At 36.8% G+C, this 22,893-nt stretch overlaps 1 protein-coding gene and 1 non-coding gene across 10 annotated transcripts in view; one reads left to right on the forward strand and one right to left on the reverse strand.

Moving 5' to 3' along the window:
• SEC23IP (SEC23 interacting protein) overlaps nucleotides 1-22,893 on the forward strand; it is a 103,003-nt gene that overhangs the window by 8,151 nt on the left and 71,959 nt on the right. For 8 of the 9 annotated variants that reach the window (XR_007471492.1, XR_007471491.1, XR_007471490.1 and 5 more), the window contains exons 3-13: nucleotides 780-1,002; nucleotides 1,808-2,001; nucleotides 6,185-6,274; nucleotides 10,112-10,232; nucleotides 11,225-11,314; nucleotides 13,079-13,220; nucleotides 14,443-14,651; nucleotides 15,017-15,135; nucleotides 15,529-15,681; nucleotides 17,167-17,262; nucleotides 21,664-21,858. Coding sequence is in view for 5 of the 9 variants with exons in the window: in XM_033420896.2 (XP_033276787.1) it covers nucleotides 780-1,002; nucleotides 1,808-2,001; nucleotides 6,185-6,274; nucleotides 10,112-10,232; nucleotides 11,225-11,314; nucleotides 13,079-13,220; nucleotides 14,443-14,651; nucleotides 15,017-15,135; nucleotides 15,529-15,681; nucleotides 17,167-17,262; nucleotides 21,664-21,858 (1,632 nt within the window). In the remaining 4 variants the exon portion in view is untranslated. The remainder of the gene's footprint in view (nucleotides 1-779; nucleotides 1,003-1,807; nucleotides 2,002-6,184; nucleotides 6,275-10,111; nucleotides 10,233-11,224; nucleotides 11,315-13,078; nucleotides 13,221-14,442; nucleotides 14,652-15,016; nucleotides 15,136-15,528; nucleotides 15,682-17,166; nucleotides 17,263-21,663; nucleotides 21,859-22,893) is intronic. The other variant, XM_049697468.1, reaches the window with a different exon arrangement.
• On the reverse strand, nucleotides 7,973-8,045 carry TRNAA-UGC (transfer RNA alanine (anticodon UGC)). The gene has a single exon. It is a non-coding gene; the product is annotated as a tRNA-Ala (tRNA).

Raw genomic sequence — 22,893 nt, forward strand, 5'->3', positions numbered from 1 at the left:
TCCCCTGCACTGGCAGGCGGATGCCTAACCACTGTGCCCCCAGGGAAGTCCCAACACAAGCATTATGTATGTTTTTTGTGAACAAGCAAGCAAGCATTATGTATGTTTTTTGTGAACATATTTTAGGTGTTATTAAGATTTTTTCTATAACGTTTTTAATGGTTCTAGAGAATTCCCCATATGAGTAAAAGATGATTTATTTAATCAGGTTTCTATTAGACATTTAGATTGTATCCACTGATTGTCTATTATAAATAACTTTTTGATATACATTCTTATGGGTAAATTTTTACAATTATATCTTTAGGATAAGTTCTTAGAAATGGAATGTCTAGGTCAAGGAATATGCACATTTTATTTTTATTTATATTTATTTATTTTTGTCCATGGCGCTTGTGGGATCTTAGTTCCCTGATCAGGGATTGAACCTGGGCCACAGCAGTGAAAGCGCCAAGTCCTAACCACTGGACCAACAGGGAATTCCCAAGGAATATGTATATTTTAAAGATTAAATAAATCACAAGAGACATACTGCTAGGTTGATTTCTGTAAAGGTATTAGTTTACTTTGCCACCAGTGTGAGAAAGTCCTGTTCACTTTGCAACTGATTTTGGGGTTTGTTAGATTTTTAAAAGTTTTACTTGCTTTGGAGCCTGGTTATTAAATAGTTGTCTAGAGAAATATTTAGGATAATCATTACTATGTTAGTTTGTGTGTGAAACATATACAGAATTGTTCCTTTGGACAGACATGATGGTCCTAACTTTTGTCCCCCCCAGATTCCTCCTTCAGTGCAGCCAGGGCTGTCCCCTCCAACCCAGCAGCAGGCACCTGCTAGACCTGCGGGTCCCTCTGTGCAAGCGTCATCTCTTTTTCTACTTCAAAACCAATATGAACCTGTCCAACCCCACTGGTTTTACTGCAAGGAGATAGAATACAGGCAACTGTGGATGCCTTTCAGTGTGTTTGACTCTTTGAATCTTGAAGAAATCTATAACTCAGGTAAGCACAAATCCTGCATCATTTGTATCTGATTTTAGGAAGAGAGAAATGAAGAGTATTCATCCATGGCCTACTTTTTATGAATGTCAAATTCTTTAATCCTTGTAGAGCCTGCCAGTCTGTGTACCTTAAGATGATAATATTAATGTAAGTTCTGAGTTATTTGAGCAAGGTATTTGAAGAAATGTTTTAGTAATTTTCCTTTTTGTTTAAAGGTAGTTTAAATCCAAGAAATAGAGTCGTTCATATAACCCAGGTGTCAGTTTTCTTATTTCCCTTATTTGTTTGTAGCTATAGGGCGTTTATAAAGCATTTTCTATGGAACTCTTGTTACTGAAGATGCTGTGAAAAAAGTGTTCCATGGTCAGATGAGTTTTGGAAGTGCTGTAACTACATCCATCTCTTGAGATAGTGCACAAGAGTGTGTTAAGACTCTGAGAAGTCTTCACTATAGAAGTAGGTTTCTTTGTTTATCCTGATGATAGTTCATCTTGGGACTTAAAAATCACCTATTCTTTAGAAGTATGCTTCATGGAGCATTGCTGCTTTGATTAAAAAAAACAAAAAACTACCAATTATTTGAATTATTTCATGATCATGCTTTTATATTTTACCCTCGTTATTTCTTCTCCACTTAAAAGAATCATCATTTTGAGCAGCACAGATTAATCTTAAACTTCTGTTTTTTTAAAAAAATGAGCTTAGTTCTTTGTCTTTAAGGATAGACAAGTCACCATATTCATTATTTATTACTTTTAAATGTACCTTGTAACTGTAGAGTTAAAATGTGGTCTTTGTGCTCCAGTCCAGCCAGACCCTGAGAGTGTGGTTCTAGGCACTGATGGAGGGCGCTACGACGTTTACCTCTATGACCGGATGAGGAAAGCCGTGTACTGGGAAGAGGAGCCAGCTGAAGTGAGACGCTGTACTTGGTTTTACAAAGGGGACACAGACAGCAGATTTATTCCCTATACAGAGGAGTTCAGTGAAAAACTGGAGGTACGTGGGCTTTATTCCTTTATGCTTTTCTTTAAAACATATAGACTCTGTATACGTTGGAGCCTCATGTAACACCACTCACAGTGGAGCAGACTTTATTTACAAGACAGCCTATCTTGATCCTGTGCGCAAAGAAGATTGCCTTTTAATTGGTGTCATCTTTCATGAGGTACTAATTGTGGCCTGGTGTCTAAAGATAGAATGTTTTTCAGGGGAACATCACAGATCTAATATAATAAGGTACTTATATCAAATCTTCAGAAGAGCTTAGGCTGCTATGATACGCTGCTGACAACACATGCCAAGGAGATGGATGCTTTTCAAATTAATATTCAGTAAAAGGCTTGAAATTCACCTCTGGTTTATGAAAACAAATATAAGAATAGGAACAAATATTGTGAGACTTTTTAGCCATCTTAAAATTGGTGGTTAATGTTGTTTTACATAATTGTGTTAATTTCTTGTTATAATTCTGCTTAATAATTGAGTAATTAAATATTTGAAATAAGTTAAATGAATTCATCTGCATACATGGGAAATGGAGTATGGAACATTTTAGTTACTATTTTTTAATGTATTAACTAAAACTTATGTAACCAACACTAACATTAAACATTAAAACAATACTAATATTGACATTAAAAGGGACCTCTAAAATGTTAATCTTCCCTAGATTCATATTTTGAAAGCTTCAACCAAGGACTGGGCTTTATGTTCTGTTTAGGAGCTGACAGTCAAGTTTAGCAACTGACTGTTAATTACTAAATTTTTTTGTCCTTGAAGAACATCATAATATAATTAATAGAAATAAGAAAAAAATTAAATCACAATCTTGTCATCCTTTCAAATAAAATGTTACATTTTAAAAATATTTTTTTAAACTGTTCTTTATTCATATACGTGTTTTTCTTTTTGTGTGTGTGTGTTTTTCTTATAGCTATAATAGTACAGATTTTTGTGGAGTATTTTGCTTTTTCAAAAGAAAATTTGTAAATGTAATCCTTAGTCATAGTCATTATCAATTGTGCCTGCCCTAGAAATATTAATCTCTATAATAGTGACTGTGAAATACTGTTCTATAACCAAAACAGTACAAAAAGGTGAATATTGGCCTGAAGTTAAGACAGATGTTAGTTGGGGTTAAGTAAATTGGAAAAGAAGCTTGTTGAGAACAGAGGCCTCAAATGTTTTTCATTTCAACGCGTAGTAAGAATACATTTTAGATTGAGATTTAGTACACACATTTTACACACACACACACACACACACACACACACGAGTATGTGTGTTTATTTATCAGAGGCAGTGGTGTTTGGTAAACTGGCTCTCCAGGGGAAAAAAACCCCTGATTTATAGTGTTTGCTGATTTCCATGGTGTAAATACTCCCACCATGGCCAATAGTAAGCTAGCAACATGATGTAACTAGACACAGAGTTGGGAAGCGGTATGTGTGATCAGCTCTTGTGAGCTGGTATGAGTGAGCTCTAACGCACCATTAGAAACAAAGAAAGGTACATGGAACAACACTTACCTCACTAGGTGTCATTCAGTTAGATATTTTCTATGTCATTGAAAAATATTAATTTTACAATTTGTTGCTGGTCATGACCCACAGTTTGAAAAACACTGATTTAGAGCTGAGTCAGAACCCAGGTAAGGGCAAAGACTGAAAAGAAGGCATAAAATTAATTTTGTTCCTGGAAATACCAAATATCAGGAGGCACCAGTCTCCTAAAACATAATTTTAATCATTTGAATAAGGAATAAAATATGTAAAGGAATGCTGATATCTTTGGCTTAATTTTAGACCTAAATAAATAAACAAATGTGTACTATAATTTTTGGTACCCTTGACAAGACCCTACTGAAGGTATAGCATCCCAAGGTTGAATGTTTAGTCCTATTATTTTGAAGCTAAAGTATATATTTTCAAGTCTAAGCAGTATTTGAAAGTATACTATATTTGATTATAAATGGGTGACACAGGCTTCGAGGATGGAATTCATGTATTGACCGTCTCAATAGCACATAGCTGTTCTTAACTTTAGGAGACCTTAGTTCCTGTTCAGCCTCTACCCAGGAAACTCAAGCCAGATCAGGGAAGAGGCAGAGGAGGTTAAGAAATGAAAAAGCCAGTGAGAAAATGAGAATCAAGTGATACATATTGCTAGTGTTGTAGATGATCCTATCCTATCAGAGCACTAAAACAGAACAGTAGAAGAGTTGGAAACAAAAAACACCTTAATTTGATAATTACACCAATGTCTGCATAGAAAACTAGGAGAACCTCTAGAAATTCCATTAGTACCAGTGTAAGAGTTCAGCAAGTCTGTGGATATAAAATCAGCATATAAAAATTAATAACATTCCTACGCAATAGAAATAACCAATTAGAAACCATAATAATAAAAGAAGACTATAACACTAACAAAACTACAGGCTAAGTAGAAAAATCGTCCAACAAAAGGTATATATGAACTTTATGGAGAATAAACTATGAAGCAGAATTGAAGGATGTAAAAGATGACCTTAAAGAAATAGACCAAAATATTACATTCATAGATAGATGCACAGTCTCAACATAATAAAGATGTCAGTTCTTCCCAAATTATTTTATAAATTGTATGTAATCCCAATCAAAGTCACATCAGGGTTTTTTAAGTAAAATTTGCAGACTGCTCCTAAATTTTATATGGAAGATCAAAGTATCAAGAATAATCAAGACCATTTTGAAGAATGAAAAGTAGAAACATACTCTACCAGACAAGATTTATTATAAAGCTGTGGATTGAAAGGGAATACGAAGAAATGAAAATAATTCTTAAGATGGTGAATCTTTAAACATTTTTGTTTGTGATCTTGCTTTTAAAAAATGTAAACAAATATATTAAAATTTTTTTAAAAAGTAGTGAGGAAGAGGGTCAGCTGGATAGAGGCTGATGGAGAGGAATTGTTACTGAATGACTGCCCAGGAGACAAAAAGAAACACTTCTACTTTGACATGATTGTCAAATAATCACTGTTACTCATTTTAAAAAATATTTATTTGGTTGCACTGGCTCCTTAGTTGCAGCAGTGGGCTCCTTAGTTGTGGCATGAGAACTCTTAGTTGTGGCATGCATGTGGGATCTAGTTCCCTGACCAGGGATTGAACCCGGGCCCCCCGCATTGGGAACGGAGTCTTCACCACTGCGCCACCAAGGAAGTCCCACTGTTACTCATTTAAAAAAAGACTTTGGACAGTGGGTGTACCAGAGGTTCCCCCTTACCTGGTCTTGAATCTTTCTCCAAGAGACCCTCAGACTTTTGCCTTATAGAGAGCAGAATAGTGTCTCTGGAAGGAGAGTAGGAAAGTGGTGGGACAGTCAAGTCTTTGGAGTCAGAAGGTCGTGGGTGGGAGTGAACCACAGTTCTGCTTTTGCTCCTTACCTCTGTGATCACTGTGTGGTCTTGTGCAACTGTGAACTAAAACTGCCTGCTAGCATTAGAATTGTGTCTGCCCCCCACCACCAAAAAAAAAAAAAAAAAAAAAGATAGGTTGAGGTCTTAACTTCTAGTACTTCAGAATGTGACTTTATTTGGAAATAGAGTTGTTGCAGATATAATTAAGAAGAGATCATACTGGAGTAGGGTGGGCCCCTAATTCAATATGATTGGCGTCCTTATAAGAAGACAGTCATGTTAAGACAAACATAGAGGGAGAAGGCCATGTGAAAGTAGAGGATTGGAGTGATGCGTCTGTAAGCCAAGGAATACTACAGATTGCTGACAGACCACCAGGAGCTAGGAAGAGGTGAGGAAGGAGTTCCCTGTGAGTTTCAGAGGGAATGTGGCCCTGCTGACACCTTGGTTTCAGACTTCTAGCCTGTAGAACTGTGAGGCAATAAGTTTCTGTTTTTATAAGCCACTCAGTTTGTGGTACTTTGTTATGGCAGCCCTAGGAAATTAATAGACTGTTTAAACCTTGGTTTTCACCTGTAGGTAATGGGGACAATATTATTTAGCGCTGATTGAGAGCAGTTATGTGAGGTACTGTATGTAAAATGATATTAAGTATGGTAGCCAGTTAGTACAGGAGAGCTGCTATTACTATTATTTTTATTACTATCATAGTTATAATTTTCTTCCACACTTTCTCTTAATAGATTTGTCTTACTGGATTGTATGTTGTTTCCCTTGTAGGCTGAATATAAAAAAGCTGTAACCACGAATCAGTGGCACCGCAGATTAGAGTTTCCGAGTGGGGAGACAATTGTTATGCACAATCCAAAGGTAGTGATGTTGTTTAAGATATTAAAGTGTTTAGGTTTTTAAAAATAATTATTTTACTGAATGTTTGATAAATGTTCATTTTTACTCTGCAGTAGGGATATATTTATAAGTAGTGCATTGCTTTTAAGTTTACTACAGTTCATATCAATGATAGAAACTAAAATGAAATTTAAATTTGTCTCATGAAGTTTCTGTTTATGGTAACACAGTAGCTGAAGCTTAGTATGCATCGTTGAAGTTAAGCTTGATACATTTTTGTACTTGATCCAGGCTCAGCAGACTTTTCTGTGAAGGGCCAGAGAGTAAATATTGAAGGCTTTGTAGGCCATGTAGTCTCTGAAAGCAGCTACAGGCAGTATGTAAGCCAATGGACCTGGCTATTTTCAATAAAATGTTATTTATAAAAACAAGTGGTGGGCCAGGTTTGACCTGCAGGCAATAGTTTGCCTACCTTGCCCTTGATGATGGTTTGTTTCAACCTTTAAAGTAAAAATAAGTTCTTCCTCTTTATTTGTATCATCTCTGGAAACCTTTCTTGTTTTTTTAAAGATATTGGGTGTGGTGTTTAGAGTCTTCCATTTACCATCCTTAATCTCTCTAAGCTCCAGGTTCCTCACTCGCAATAAATAAGATTTACCTCCCAGGGTCATATTTTTGGTGAAGTGAGGTAATTTATGCAAAAGCATTTAGCATAATGCTAGTAATATGGTAGTTTCTCAGAACATAGGCTATTTATTACAGAAAAGTGTAAAAGAAAAACAAAAACCTATATTCTAACCACCTCTATAGTCCTTACTGATGTTAAAATAAGTAAAAATAAAAACATTCATATGCCATCAAAGTTTAAACAGTATAAAATGGTATCAAATGAAAAACAAAAGCCTCTTACCTCTGCATTCCCCTAGTTTTGCCTCTTAATGGTAACCACACTTACCCTTTTGTTTTTTAATTTTTTTTTTAACTTTTGTTTTTTATATAAGCACACAAAAGTTTACATACCATCTTGCATGCATTCGTTTTTTTGAGGGGGGGGTGGAAGGTTAATGTTAAACTATTAATTTTATTTTTTAATTGAAGTATAGTTGACTTACTATATTTGTTTCAGGTGTACAGCATTGCGATTCAGTAGTTTTACAGATTATACTCCATTAAAAGTTATTACAAAATAATGGCTATAATTCTCTGTGCTGTACAATATATCCTTGTTGCTAACCTATTTTATACGTAGTAGTTTGTGTCTCTTAATTGCATACCCCTATCTTGCCCTACCCCTTTCCCTGTCCCTACTGGAACCAGTACTTTGGTTTTTTTTTCAATCTGTGAGTCTGTTTCTGTTTTGGTATCTATTGATACATCCGTTTTATTTTTTAGATTCCACAAATAAAGTGATATACAGTATTTGCCTTTCTCTGACTTATTTCACTACACACATTTTCTAGGTCCATCCATGTTGCTGCAGATTGCAGAATTTCATGCTTTTTTATGGCTGAGTAATATTCCATCGTGTGTATATGTGTGTGTGTGTGTGTATGTATGTGTACCACATCTTCTTTATCCATTTGTCTGTTGATGGACACTTGGGTTGCTTCCATATCTTGGCTGCTGTAAACTGTGCTGCTATGAACATTGGGGTTTATTCCCGGGTATTTTATTCTTCTTTTTTTTTTTGGCCGTGTTGCACAGCTTGTGGGATCTTAGTTCCCCAACCAGGGATCGAACCTGGGCCCCTGGCAGTGCAAGCCCAGAATCCTAACCACTGGACCACCAGGGAATTCCCCCTAGGTATTTTATTCTTCATGATGAGATTTTAAGCAGGATTGTCTTTTTTTGCTTTCTCTTTCTGATAGTTCATTTTTAGTGTATAGAAAAGCAACAGATTTCTGTATACTAATCTTGTATCCTGCAACTTTACTGAATTCATTTATCAGTTCTAATAGTTTTTTGGTGGAGACTTTAAGGTTTTCTATATATAGTGTCATGTCATCTGCAAATAGTGACAGTTTTACTTCTTCCCTTCCAGTTTGGATACCTTTTATTTCTTTTTCTCTGACTGCTGTGGCTAGGACTTCCAATACTATGTTAAATAGAGGTGGCAGGAGTGGGCATCCTTGTCTTGTTTCTGAATTTGGAGGAAATATCAGCTTTTCATCACTGAGTGTGCTGTTAGCTGTGGGTTTTTTCATAAATGGCCTTTACTATGTTGAGATATGTTCCCTCTGTACCAACTTTGATGAGAGTTTTTTTTTTTTTTTACCATGAATAGATGTTGAATTTTGTCAAATGCTTTTCTGAATCTGTTGAGATAATCGTGATTTTTAATCCTTCCTTTTGTTAATGTGTGTATCACATTAATTGATTTGCAAATGTTGAACCATCCTTGCATCTTTGGAATAAATCCCACTTGATCATGGTGTATGATCCTTTTTATATATTGTTGGATTCGGTTTGCTAATATTTTGTTGACAGTTTTTACATATACATTAAAGATATTGGCCTGTAATTTTCTTTTTTTTGTAGTGTGTTTGGTTTTGGTATCAGGGTAATGGTGGCCTCATAGAATGAATTTGGGAGTGTTCCCTCCTCTTCAATTTTTGGAATAGTTTGAGAAGGGTAGGTATCAGCTTCTCAGCTCTTCTTTATATGTTTGATAGAATTCCCATGGGAAGCTCTCTGGCCCTGGACTTTAGTTTGCTGGGAGTTCTTTTTATTAGAAATTCAGTTTCACTACTAGTGATTGGTCTGTTCAAATTGTCTGTTTCTTCTTGATTCAGTCTTGGCAGGTTGTATGGTTCTAGAAATTTGTTTCTTCTAATATGTCCAATTTGTTGGCATATAACTGTTCATAGTATTCTCATGGTTTTTTTTGTGTCTCTGTGGTATCAGTTGCTATTTCTCCTCTTTCATTTCTTATTTTGTTTATTTGGGTCCTCTCTCTTTTCTCCTTGGTAAGCCTGGCTAAAGGTTTATCAATATTGTTAATTTTTTTCAAAAAACCAGCTCTTGGTTTCATTGATCTTTCCTGTTGTGTTTTTTTTTGGTCTCAATTTTATTTATTTGCTCTCTGATCTTTATTAGTTCCTTCCTTGTGCTGACTTTGGGCTTTGTTTGCTCTTCTTTTCCTGATTCCTTTAGATGGTAGGTTAGGTTGTTTATTTGAGATTTTTCCATGTAACACTGGACTAAATTTAATACAGTTGATTTAACAGAATAGTATATGTCTTCCTGAAAAGTGGTAAGTAAATCCGTTTTGGACATTGAAATTGAATTTGCACGTTGTTATTTAGAGGATTTTGCCTTATATGTATTTATAAAACAAGGATTCCTCTACTTCTTTTATTTCTTATGTGTAAACCTGAATTTTTTTTTTTTTTTTTTTTTTGCGGTACGCGGGCCTCTCACTGTTGTGGCCTCTCCCGTTGCGGAGCACAGGCTCCGGACGCGCAGGCTCAGCGGCCATGGCTCATGGGCCCAGCCGCTCCACGGCATGTGGGATCTTCCCGGACCGGGGCATGAACCCGTGTCCCCTGCATCGGCAGGCGGACTCTCAACCACTGCGCCACCAGGGAAGCCCTGTTTGTTATATTTTTAAATCAAGGCATACTACCTCTGATTTAGTTGTATTATTTTCCAACATAAGCATTGGAAATAATGGTATTGATTTACTTAGTTTTAATGGTTACTGAACGCTAGCAGGACTGTTACAAAATTGATTTTGGAGGAACAGTACAATTATCTGATTATAAACTATACTATGAAGTAGTTTATTATGTATTTAGCTTATAGTGGGAATGAATTTGATAGTGAGCTCTGTCATAATCCTTCTCTTGTATCTTGAAGGTTATTGTTCAGTTCCAGCCCTCATCAGTGCCAGATGAATGGGGGACCACACAAGATGGACAGACAAGGCCCAGGGTTGTAAAGCGTGGAGTTGATGATAACCTTGATGAAATTCCTGATGGTTCGTACAGTTTGTTTAGGACTAAGGTCATTTTTAGACTTCTCTATTTTAGAATGATGAAAAAAGGAAATAGTTATTAGGATTACCTGCCATAACATGCAGAAATCAGCTAGGTTGGCACAGATCCTTCTTTTTTATTACTTTTATATCTGTTTGTTCTTTAATTTAGAATTCTGTTGAAGGTGCACAAACCATGTAATATAGATTCTAAAATATATATTGTTGTGAAGAAGCACTTTGCTTGTTGAAACTAGGCTTTGGGCAATATTTTTGGGCTTGTTTTGTCATGCCTCAACTAGTTTGTATTACTTTAGTGCAGGAGTGGTGAATTTTTTCTGCAAAGGGCGAAGTAGTAAATATTTCAGGCTTTGCAAGCCATGCAGACTCTGCTGTATCTCTGCTCAACTCTGCCATTGTAGTGTGAAAGCATTTGTATGCAAACAAATGGGCCTAGCTGTGTTGCAATAAAACTTTATTTATAAAAACAGGCAGTGAGCAGGATTTGGAAATAAATGTACTCATATTATGAATCTGTATGAAATAACCAGAGTAAAATAGTAGATTTAACTTGGAAATGTTCATGTATAGTATGTGTGAATCTAACACAGAGAAGGATTTTGGGAAAAGATTTTGAAGTTTTATATTGACAAGTGGAATCTCCATGTGGGGCTTAGTGCCCTGGGGAGTTCTGAAGAAATTACAAGGTTATGGAGCCTCTATAGGTACAAAACTGATGATCGTCATTGGCTCATAGCTTCTGGGATCAGAAATGGCCTGCTTCCTCCACTCCTTGGTCTAGTTCACTGTTATTTGCCAAAAGGTGGACTTTGAGCTGCGTTCATCTGATTTTGGCAAGTTTATGATGACAAAAGGGGTATTGAATATTGCTATTCAATTAAGAAAACCTAAACAGTCCCCAGCTTGTGTGTGTGTGTGTGTGTGTGTGTATGTATATATGCATGGATGAATGTCTTTCTTTCTTTCTTTTGCAGGGGAAATGCCTCCGGTTGACCATTTGGTGTTCATGGTGCATGGCATTGGACCTGTGTGTGACTTGCGCTTTAGAAGCATTATTGAATGTGGTAAGCGTTAGTCACTTCATTTCATGAAATGATTGGAGAACTACTAGAACTTTTAAACCTTCATTTTTAAGATGGTTTCCAGCTGTATACTGTTGGCTGAGGGACTGTAAGAGGAGATTTAAATGATCATGGGCAATACTACTTTGTACTTCATTTGCTCTTATGACATTTATAACTCATAAAATCCTAGATTGTGAAGAATTAGAAGGGATCTTGGAAATAATTTAGGCTTTTTGACAACCTCTGCCTGAGCACTTCCAGCCACTAGGAACACCTGTGCATTGAACTGATTTATGGTGAATTAGTTGTGAGAAGTTGTTTAAAGGAACTGTGAATCTGCCTGGTTTACTTAAATTTTGGAAGTTTTATTTTTATGTTTGTAGTAATAGTTCATATTTATTGAATACTTGGCATGTCCCAAGTATGTTGCATGAGTTGTATCATTTAACCCTCACAATAACTCTTTGGGGTGTAGGTGCTGTTACTGTTATCTTTACTATTAGGTGAGGAACTGAGGCCCAGAGGATGAGTTAACCTCTCCCATGTCACGGTCTGTAGGTTCTGGAGCAGGTAATTTGATTCCAGAGTCTACCCACAGTGCATTTCTGCCTCCCAGTAATGGTAGTTGAGCTAATGTTTTTCAGTCATTTATATATTCCTGTAAAATAATGAAACATGAACAAGAACTTCCGAAAGGTTGGTTTTTTTTCTTTTCTGGACTGATTTTGTCATCTTTTTTTTTTTCTTGAAAAGTTTGTGTTATAAAAAATACTGGCATAAAAGAGGTAATTGCTAACTACTTAATCAAGCTAGGAAAATTTAATCAAGTTAATTTGTCTTCCCTGATTTTTTTTTTTTTACATCTTTATTGGAGTATAATTGCTTTACAATGGTGTGTTAGTTTCTGCTTTATAACAAAGTGAATCAATTATACATATACATATGTTCCCATATCTCTTCCCTCTTGCGTCTCCCTCCCTCCCACCCTCCCTATCCCACCCCTCTAGGCGGTCACAAAGCACCGAGCTGATCTCCCTGTGCTATGCGGCCGCTTCCCACTAGCTATCTACCTTACGTATGGTAGTGTATATATGTCCATGCCTCTCTCCCGCTTTGTCACAGCTTACCCTTCCCCCTCCCCGTATCCTCAAGTCCATTCTCTAGTAGGTCTGTGTCTTTATTCCTGTCTTACCCCTAGGTTCTTCATGACATTTTTTTTTCCTTAAATTCCATATGTATGTGTTAGCATACAGTATTCGTCTTTCTCTTTCTGACTTACTTCACTCTGTATGACAGACTCTAGGTCTATCCACCTCATTACAAATAGCTCAATTTCGTTTCTTTTTATGGCTGAGTAATATTCCATTGTATATATGTGCCACATCTTCTTTATCCATTCATCTGATGATGGACACTTAGGTTGTTTCCATCTCTGGGCTATTGTAAATAGAGCTGCAATGAACATTTTGGTACATGACTCTTTTTGAATTATGGTTTTCTCAGGGTATATGCCCAGTAGTGGGATTGCTGGGTCATATGGTAGTTCTATTTGTAGTTTTTTAAGGAACCTCCATACTGTTCTCCACAGTGGCTGTATCAATTTACATTCCCACCAACAGTGCAAGAGGGTTGACTTTTCTCCACACCCTCTCCAGCATTTATTGTTTCTAGATTTTTTGATAATGGCCATTCTGACTGGTGTGAGATGATATCTCATTGTAGTTTTGATTTGCATTTCTCTAAAATTTTTTTTTTTTTTTTAAGTGGATGATTTTAGGGTGGTTTCTCTCAAATTGCTGCAGACACATTTCAAGAAATCTTTAGATGATCGGAAAGTAAGCAGAGTGGAATTCCTTCCGGTTCATTGGCATAGTTCCTTGGGTGGGGATGCCACCGGTGTTGACAGGTTTGTGGATTTTGATAGCTTGGTTTTCAGATTAGTCAAACTTATATTCAAATTTTAAACTATAGTATAAAGTAGTTTATTATGACTTCAACAGATACACTTAAAAACTTTATATACTTGCTCTGACATATGATTAAACACTTAAGTTTATGTGCTACTTTGTGTGTGTGTGCACATGCACGTATATACGTACGTACGTATGTGTGTATTCCTATTGTAAATATTTAAGAGAATCTAAGAAACTTAAGCTGGTTTTAGAATACTGATCTATAGTGGTTCACACATGGGGCTGTCCTGTACACTATAGGATGTTTAGCAGCATCCTAGGCTTCTACCCTCTAGATAAGAGTAGCACGACCTTACCCTTAATTTAACAACCAAAAATGTCTCTAGTCATTGCCAGATGTCCCCTGGGGATAAAATCGCCCCTGGTTGAGAACCACTGATTATTGTTTCTCAGTGGAGACTCTTCTGGCAGGACAGTTCTGTGTCATGTAAGACTGTTGTGTGTATTGTAGGCCATTTAGTATCCTTAGTCTAAATGCCAGCAGCACTTACCAGGCACTGTGACAACTAAAAATGCCTCCACTCAATTTGGAATGCTTCCAGTTGGGAAGCACAGATTTAGAAAATATTTATGCTGGGGACACAGGGCTAATGACATACTTGGATTTTAGTGAACATCATGATGTTTCAGGGCACATGCTTTAATAAAACTAACGCTACAAACATTCTGTTCTCTCCATGTGAAGCCCTGTTATGGGGGTGATTTCTCTCTCTTTGGGTATTCCTGAAGTATGGCCATTCTCAAATCAGGAGAGATTCTCATTCCATTAAGCTCCTTTTTTACTTCTTGCTACATTCTCTATTGTCCTGGCCACCCACAATTTTTGTCAGGTATCCTGATTTCCAGTAAACTGGAAGAAAAATGGAAGAGTAGGCTTTCCTCTTTAAAAATAAATTAAAAATCTTCGCTTTGGCCTTATTTTGTATGATAACTTCAGAGAATCCCCAAGTTCATAGTATAGTTATAGGCACAAATGACAACTTTTTTGGTTTATCTTGATTTGTTTACAGTAACTGTCTATAAAATCAACTCATAATTAGTCTGTGGGATCTTTTTTTACTTAGTGTATTTTCAGGATTCAAAATTGAAACTTTTAGAAACCGATAAATTTAAGGTGCTTACTGACTAAACATACTTCTTTTTCTTTCTGAACAGGAATATTAAGAAAATCACTTTACCAAGTATTGGTCGGTTTCGTCACTTTACTAATGAAACCTTGCTAGACATTTTATTTTACAACAGCCCCATCTACTGTCAGAGGATTGTGGAGAAAGTGGGATTGGAGATAAACCGTCTGTATGCACTCTTCATGAGTCGGAACCCAGACTTCAAAGGAGGGGTCTCTGTTGCTGGTCACAGTTTAGGTAAGACTTCCAAATATCCACATTTTAAATACAATTTTTGTTGAGTCATCCCTGCTTTCAATGTGGGTGACATTGTTAGTTCAAGACTTAGAATTATAGATTTTAAGTTTTATAAAGGGTAGAAATGAATGCTTTGAGTTTACATTCTGCCTTATTTGCCTTTCATGTTACCTAGGAATGCTTTATATTTTAATTTATTCTACTACTTGGTAAAACAAGAATATTTATTATCAGATCTTGATTAACATCTAACTTTATGTGACTTCTGCTTGGGACTTTGAACAAAAAAAAGGAGGAGAATTTATTTAGTGTTATAAAAGCACCTAGTACATTATAAAGCAAAATGCTTCTTTTTTTTTTTTAAGGTTCTTTAATATTGTTTGACATCCTGTCTAATCAAAAAGATTTGAATTTATCAAAGTCTCCTGAGCCTTTAGCTGTTGCTAATGGAGTTGTGAAGCAGCCACATTTCCAGGAAAAGCAGGTATGGCCCAATTGACCTCTAGATTCAAAGTTGGAGCTGAAGAGTTTTCCACAATCTGAACTGATTCTATGTAACAAAATACCCTGAGCTTTAGGAGTGCAGTGGAATCATAGAGCTCATTATTTGAGTTTCTCACTCGTCTTCCTTATGTATTATAAATTTAAATGTGAGAGACAGTTTATGGTTTCTTTAAAAAATGTGAAGTAAATTATTGTAGGAAATGGGAGCATGCGTGATTTACTAAATTTATATACTTTTTCAGAATATTCAAACTTTGGATAGCAAACTGCCAAAAATTATGATTTGTGTATAGGACAGAATTAAGATTTTTCCATAGATCAGAAGACATTTTATGGGAACTTTGTAACGTTCTCCCAACTTTTTTTTTAAAAGATACCTGAAGAGCCAAAGCTGACGTTGGATGAGTCTTGTGACCTTGATGTTGAAAATGAAGAAGTCCTGACTTTGCAAGAAACTCTGGAAGCACTTAGCCTCTCTGAATACGTTAGCACTTTTGAAAAGGAAAAGATTGATATGGAATCTCTGGTACTGATCATAGTTTGATTCATTTTTGTCTAAAATTGTTTTTCCTTTGTATGAGATTGAAAATTAATAAGATTTAAACACTTTTACATCACAGTGCATTCAGATAAGGCAGAGACTTAAACGTTTAAAAAAAATTGGAAAAAACAGGAGAACTTTTTTTAATAATCTGGGAAGGCTTTTCTAAGTATGACATAAAACCCAGAAGCCATAATGGAAAAAAAATTGCATAGCAGGGGATGGCATAAACAACACCTAAAGGCCAACAAAAGGTTAAGAAGACTGTTTGCAACACACATTATAAACAAAGGGTTTATTTTCTTATTATTCAAAGTTTCTATAAGTTAGTTACACAAAGACCATCAACACAATAGGAAAATAGGCAAAGAATATGAACAGATGATATTCAGAAAAGAAAATAACAAATGACTTCTTATCATATGAAAACTCTTAAGAGAAATATAAATTAAAAGTGCAGTGAGGGACTTCCCTGGTGACGCAGTGGTTAAGAATCAGCCTGCCAATGCAGGGGACACGGGTTTGAGCCCTAGTGTGGGAGGATCCTGCATGCCTCATAGCGGCTGGGCCCATGCGCCACAACTGCTGAGCCTGCACTCTGGAGCCCGTGAGCCACAAGTGCTGGGCCCGTGCGCCGTGGCTACTGAGGCCCTCGTACCTAGAGCCCGTGCTCCGCAGTGAGAGGAGCCACCACAATGAAAAGCCCGCGCACTGCAATGAAAAGCCCGCGCACCACAATGAAGAGTAGCCCCCGCTCGCCGCAACTAGAGAAAGCCTGCTCGCAGCAACAAAGACCCAACGCAGCCAAAAATAAATAAATAAATAAATTTATTTAAAAAAAAAGTGCAGTGAGGTTTTTTTAACCTATTAGTTTGGCAAGAATATTAAGGGTTTGATATTAATATACTATGTGGCCAGGATGAGGGGAAATAGGAACTGATGATAGTTTGATTCATTTTTGTCTAAAATTGTTTTTCCTGTGTATGAGGAAAGAATTCTGTACAACATGCATGTATTTTCTGTTAAAAATTAAAAGAATGGGGCTTCCCTGGTGGCGCAGTGGTTGGGAGTCCGCCTGCCGATGCAGGGGACACGGGTTCGTGCCCCGGTCCGGGAAGATCCCACGTGCCGCGGAGCGGCTGGGCCCGTGAGCCATGGCCGCTGAGCCTGCGTGTCTGGAGCCTGTGTTCCGCAACAGGAGAGGCCACAACAGTGAGAGGCCCACGTACCGCAAAAAAAAATTAAAAGAATGACTTAGATGTGGAGGCCTAAAATTTTACAACCTAAATTAATTCATGATTTAAAAAAAATTACCTGAGGCTGGGGACAGAAAAGAAATTAACTTTAAACAAATTGGATATTCAGTTGCCTTAGATGATACGGTTTCTTTTCATAATTTCCTTTTTTTAAATTTCACTTCATATATCATTAGATTGACTAATTAATGTGCTTGTTTGTTTTCTTTTAAAGCTTATGTGTACAGTGGATGACCTGAAGGAAATGGGGATACCACTTGGACCCAGGAAGAAGATAGCTAACTTTGTAAAACATAAAGCAGCCAAACTGGTAAAGTTCATCTCTGCACCTAAAAGAAAAAACTCATCTGTGACTAGCTTGTTTATATTTTGGAAGTTTTTGTTAATACCATCATGGTTAGGTCAGCTACTGTGCTCCCTGCCCAAGGGCACAGTAATGGAGTTGATGGAAGGCCTGACTTGGGAGTCAGCCAGAAATGGATTCAAATTCCAATTAAATGCCAATTCCTGGTTTTCCTGGGGCTGAGCAAATTCCGGGATGAAGGACTTTCAGCCTTAGAATTGGTATTTGAGAATTTCCCAGTGCAACAACTGGGTAAGTCCTGGACAAAAAGATGACTTGGTCACCCTGATTCCCAGTTCAACCACTTATTAATTACATATTCACGAGCAATTTGCTTAACTTTTCTGGTCTGTGGTTTCCTTCATTTATAAAACGGGAGTGATAATGCCTTCCTTATAGGATTGCAGTGAGGATGAAGTAATGCATGTGTAGCTTATCATCCAATAAATGTTAGCGCATTTTCTCTTCTCCCAGTCCTTCTCACCATCTAAAGAGATAAGAAGGAACACAGATACATTTCATTAATTAATAACCAAAACCAAAAAGTTGTCAACAATCCAAATCAGAGCAATAACAGCAACAACTAGAAAACATTTCAAAAGAATAAAACTATTGGGAATAACTCGTTTAATTTTCATTAAGTTAACTTTACAGAGATTTTCTGTATACTTAGAAAAATTAGGTAGCACTTAGGTTGGCTATTTTATTTTTATTATATTAACATGGTCTTCGTTGATCCTTCCATCTTTTGAACTTCTGTGGTTCTTTAATTTGTGTTACTTCTTTGGAACTTAACATATGCCACTTCTTTATATGTAATATGACTGTAAAGTCATAGGACTGATTTGTTATGATTAGCTTAAGCAATTGAGTTGTTCTGTATTTTATGAGTATATGTTTTAGATCAGGCATGTGCTGAGTTCTTGGAATTTGGAGATGAACTGAGGGTATGCTGTCTAGTTAGGGGGAGAGATTTGACCACAGATGATGCATCAGTGCTGCTTGTGCTGTCAGAGCCAGGTGAGGCCTGCCCGGGAGAGAAGGGGCTGGGGCTGGTGAGAGAAGACTTCTCCAAGGTGTTGGTACTTGAGCTTGAAGGAAGGGTAGGGCCAGGGGAAATGGCCTTCCGGTAGTGGGCAAGTGTTTTTCTGCAGCGGAAACAGCAGTCGAGCTGAGAATAAGGTAGAGCACAGGGTTCTGAGGGCCCGAATGGCAGATGTGGCAGATTTCAGTTACGAGGGAGTGGTCCGCAAACATGTTCTTATGGCTGTGAAGTCATGGTGCTTTTAAACTAACATCATGAAATGCTTACTTACTTATTAATTTTTATCACAAATTATGATTTAGCACCAAATCATCTGTTTAGTCTGAAGTTTAATTTTTACTTCAGAAATGTTAAAATTGAAAACTATGTGCTGTAAGTCACATAAAATTTCAACCATGAGCAAATGTGCTTATAATAAGTGAGTTTTTAGACATATTGATTCCTTCCTGGTTTTTCCATTAATATTTGCTGTCTTTTGCTGTTGGCTAGGGCCTACTGGCTGATAAGGAGTACTAAAGGAAAAAACAATTGGAACAAATCTTAAAGTTGAGACAATTCTGTTATCAACTTGAATTTTACGTTAATTTTGTGTGTGTGTGTGTGTGTGTGTGTGTGTGTGTGTGTGTGTGTGAGAGAACTGGGCCACATTTTTAGCAGCAGTGTAAACCACTGGTTCAGTTCTAAGGGGACATGGTGTGAGAACCACTGCTGTAGGTCAGTGGAGCAATGAGGGCAGTTCCATGACTGGGCCTGTGTTTTAGGGAGTTCACTTGGTTACAGTGCGGGGATGGAGTTGGAAGGGGATGAAGCTAGAGGCTGTTAGGAATCTCCGGGCATAGTCACTGTAATTATGCAGTGACTGATTGAGAGATGATAGGGGTGTAATAGGAAATGGAAAAGAAAGGTACAACTCAAAACACATTTTAGACACAGAAATAGTGTTTTTGATGGTTGATTGAAGGCGACAGTGAAGATTGAGTTGAAAGGCAACATCTCTGGTGAGCACAGTGGTCACACCAAAACCATGATGAAAGCGTGCCAATGTTGTTCCTTTCCTCCAGGCTGTGTTCTCCAAGTGTGAGCATGTTCATCTCCGTGTGCACATCAGTGAAGCACAGGCCTGTAAAAACACAAAAAGAACAAATGAGAAGCTATGTTTCCAGGTCCTACATCTGTCCCTGATTTTATTTTGTAAATAAAAGGAAAAAAGTAGAAAAGTATTCTATAGTTCTTGAAGAATCTCTAAAAGGAGCCTGTTTTGGCTCATGTAGTAGCTTGGATATATAAGTAATGGCATTATAAGAATGTTTTGAAAGGAGTAAAACTATAAAGTCATCTTATTTTTTAAACTCAAAAGTAATTGCCTCTGGATGAACCATGAAACTTTCTCAGCCGTGTTGCCATTGATTGCTCTGTTATTCCTAGTTAACAAGGTGCTGCCAGATCAATAATAAGATAAAATGGTGTGTCCTATTGATTTAGTGTAACCGAAATAATGGAACCAAAGTTAGTTAGCTTGTTATTTTAATAAAGAGGTCAAATATTTGTGGCCTGAGCTTTTCTTTCCCCTTTGTAAGCCATCTTATTCATTTTCCTTTGAAAAGGAATAATTTTTAGTGCTGGGAATATTGATACTCAAGTATGTGTATTTTGGCTCACTTTGTTTTAAAGTTATAGCATGTGTCTAGGAGGGGAAACAGAACAGCAGTTCGCAGTAGGACAGTTGAGGATCTGTTTAGACAGCCCTCTTAACAATTTAGATTGTTAAGTTCTATGAGTATAATGGGAGGTACTTGCAAGTGAGAAAGCAAATTTAAACTGAAGAACCTTGAACATGTTCTTCATTTTGGGTTTTAGGTTTAATCTTGTGGTTCCTCCAAAGGAAGGAGGTTGTGGTTCTTCCAAGACTTTAATGGTGGAATCAGTTCCCAGCTGGCTGGAGAGTTTTCTTTATTCTGTATTGCCTTTGAATTAACCAATTGGACTTATTTCCAGGTTTTCTAGTATTTGGAATTTATTGATAGACAAGACCAATTTGGCCAGCTGTTTTGTTTAGGCACTGTCAGTAGCTCTTCTTTTTTTAAAAATTAATTGTTTAATTTTTGGCTGCGCCATGAGGCTTGTGGGATCTTAGTTCCCCAACCAGGGATTGAACTCAGGACCACAACAGTGAAAGCGCCGAGCCCTAACCACTGGACCACCAGGGAATTTCCTGTCAATAGCTATTTAAACAGAGACTTAACACAGTCATTCACAGCTTGGGGAATGAGGGCCAGTGAATGAATCCACCATGATGGTTGTTCACATTCCCCTGACATTGTTGCTGCTGTATCAGGGTGTGGTCACAAACCCACACGAGCAGATTTTATCTCATTACTACAGAGGTACGCCTGATCTAGAGACGCTCCCAAGAATTTTCTTTGCTTGTTTATGAAATGCATAGATCTTGATTTTCACTACAGTAAGTTTTGACAATTTTTGCGGCTGTGTAATCACCAGCTAAAACAAGAACTAGAACATTTCTGTCACTCAGATAGTTCTCTCATGCTTCTTTCTGGTCCACTCCCCCTCCCATACAACTACTATTCTGAATTTGATCACTATAGGATAGTTTTGCCTGTTCTAGAAGTTTATATAAATGGAACCAACACTGTACATCTTTTGTACCTAGCTTCTTTTACTCAAAATAGTGTTTTTGAAATTCATATAATTGTTGTTTTATTTGCAGTTTACTCCTTTTTATTTCTAAATAGTTATTCCATTGTATGAATGTACCACAGTGTGTTTATCTGTTCTTCCCAGAATGCTTTTGAGGAAAATTTGTCAGTGGCTCTGTGTAGACATAATGGTGTAAAGATGTTGAATGAATAAATTTCTCTTAAGTTACACGTCTTTATAGGAAGTATATATTTTACAGTTATATAAAGTACTTCTAAATTATCTGGCTAAAGTTGAGATCACAAAGGAAGAAGTTGGCATTTTTAAAAACTTTAGTAAAATTTTAAATTACATAGAAAAGTGGAGAGCAAAGAATATACTAATAGCAAATATTTAGATTTAACTGTAGCTGTTTTGCCACATTTTGCTTTTGTTCTTAATTTTCTTTTTCTTAAGAATTTTAAAGTAGATTATAGACATCATGGTATTTTTTTCCTTAAATATTTAGTATGTATATCTAAAAGGACATTTCCCTAATAATCACAATACCATTATTATGCCTAAGAAATTACTAATCATTCCTTAATATTGATATAGATATTTCATAGTGATAGCTGATAACTTGTTTCCCCCCAGTTCTATTATGAAAATTTGGTATTTCACAGGAACAGAAAAAAGCATCAGAAAAGAAGGCAGTGATGGCTGCTTCGACAAAAGGACAAGAGGAAAGTGCTCAGAAAGCTAAAGAAATGGCTTCTCCGCCCTCAGAATCTAATGAGTCCAAGAGGAAACTCCCACTCGGAGTTTGCGTTTCTTCTGTGCACGTTGATTATGAGTCTTTTGAAGTTGGCACTGGACAGGTAAGTTAACGTATTGACTTGGGCCATGTATTTTATGTTGGAATCACATATCTGTATTATTTGGGTTAGCTTTAGATTCTTTAAATATTTATTCAACAGTTTTTTTTGGTCGGGGGGAGAAAACTGAATTTCTCTTAATAAAAATTGTATGCTTCTTTCACAGTGTTCGAAATGAGGGACTGAATGTGTACTGAACATATCACCTAGCTTTTGAAATTGTCCTTATTCAATTTTTTTCACCCCTCATAATTTTATAGCATTAGTGTCTTAGCCACTAGCAATGGAAGTGTGGTGATGGTTAGAAAATTATTTTCAGGATATAGTTAAACTTCTGTGAGAGATGCTTGCTGCATTCCCTCAACTTATGTTTTTTATTACTCATAATTCTTCCCTGGGGGAAATATTCCTATAAAAACCTACCAAGTAGTTGATAATGCTGCATTTAATGATATATTGTTTCTCAATGGCTTAAAAGTATTAAAATCTTTTTAGACAATATTACTTTCAGTATATTTATAGTTGTTTATATGGTTCCATTCTCTTAAGTGAGTTCATGACTGATTTAAAGAAGGCAGGAAATGTTATTGGATGTTTGCTGTAGCCTGTTAAAGCTTTTAAGCCTAACTCATCCATAAAATTTGCATTTTATTTATTTATTTATCTATCTATCTGTTTATTTAGGCTGTGTTGGGTCTTCGTTTCTACGCGTGGGTTTTCTCTAGTTGTGGCGAGTGGGAGCTACTCTTCGCTGTGGTGTGCAGATTTCTCATTGTGGTGGCTTCCGTTGTTGCGGAGCACGGGCTCTAGGCACACGGGCCCTCGAGCACGGACTCAGTAGTTGTGGCGCACAGGCTTAGTCGCTCCACGGCACGTGGGATCTTCCCGGACCAGGGCTCGAACCCGTGTCCCCTGTATTGGCAGGCGGATTCTTAACCACTGCACCACCAGGGAAGCCCCAAAATTTGCATTTTAAAAATGTCTTTTTTTTAAACATGAGCAAACTTGAACAGATTCTAGCAAATTAAAGGCAGGTAT

Source organism: Orcinus orca, chromosome 14 (genome assembly GCF_937001465.1).
Source record: "Orcinus orca chromosome 14, mOrcOrc1.1, whole genome shotgun sequence".
NCBI lineage: Eukaryota > Metazoa > Chordata > Mammalia > Artiodactyla > Delphinidae > Orcinus > Orcinus orca.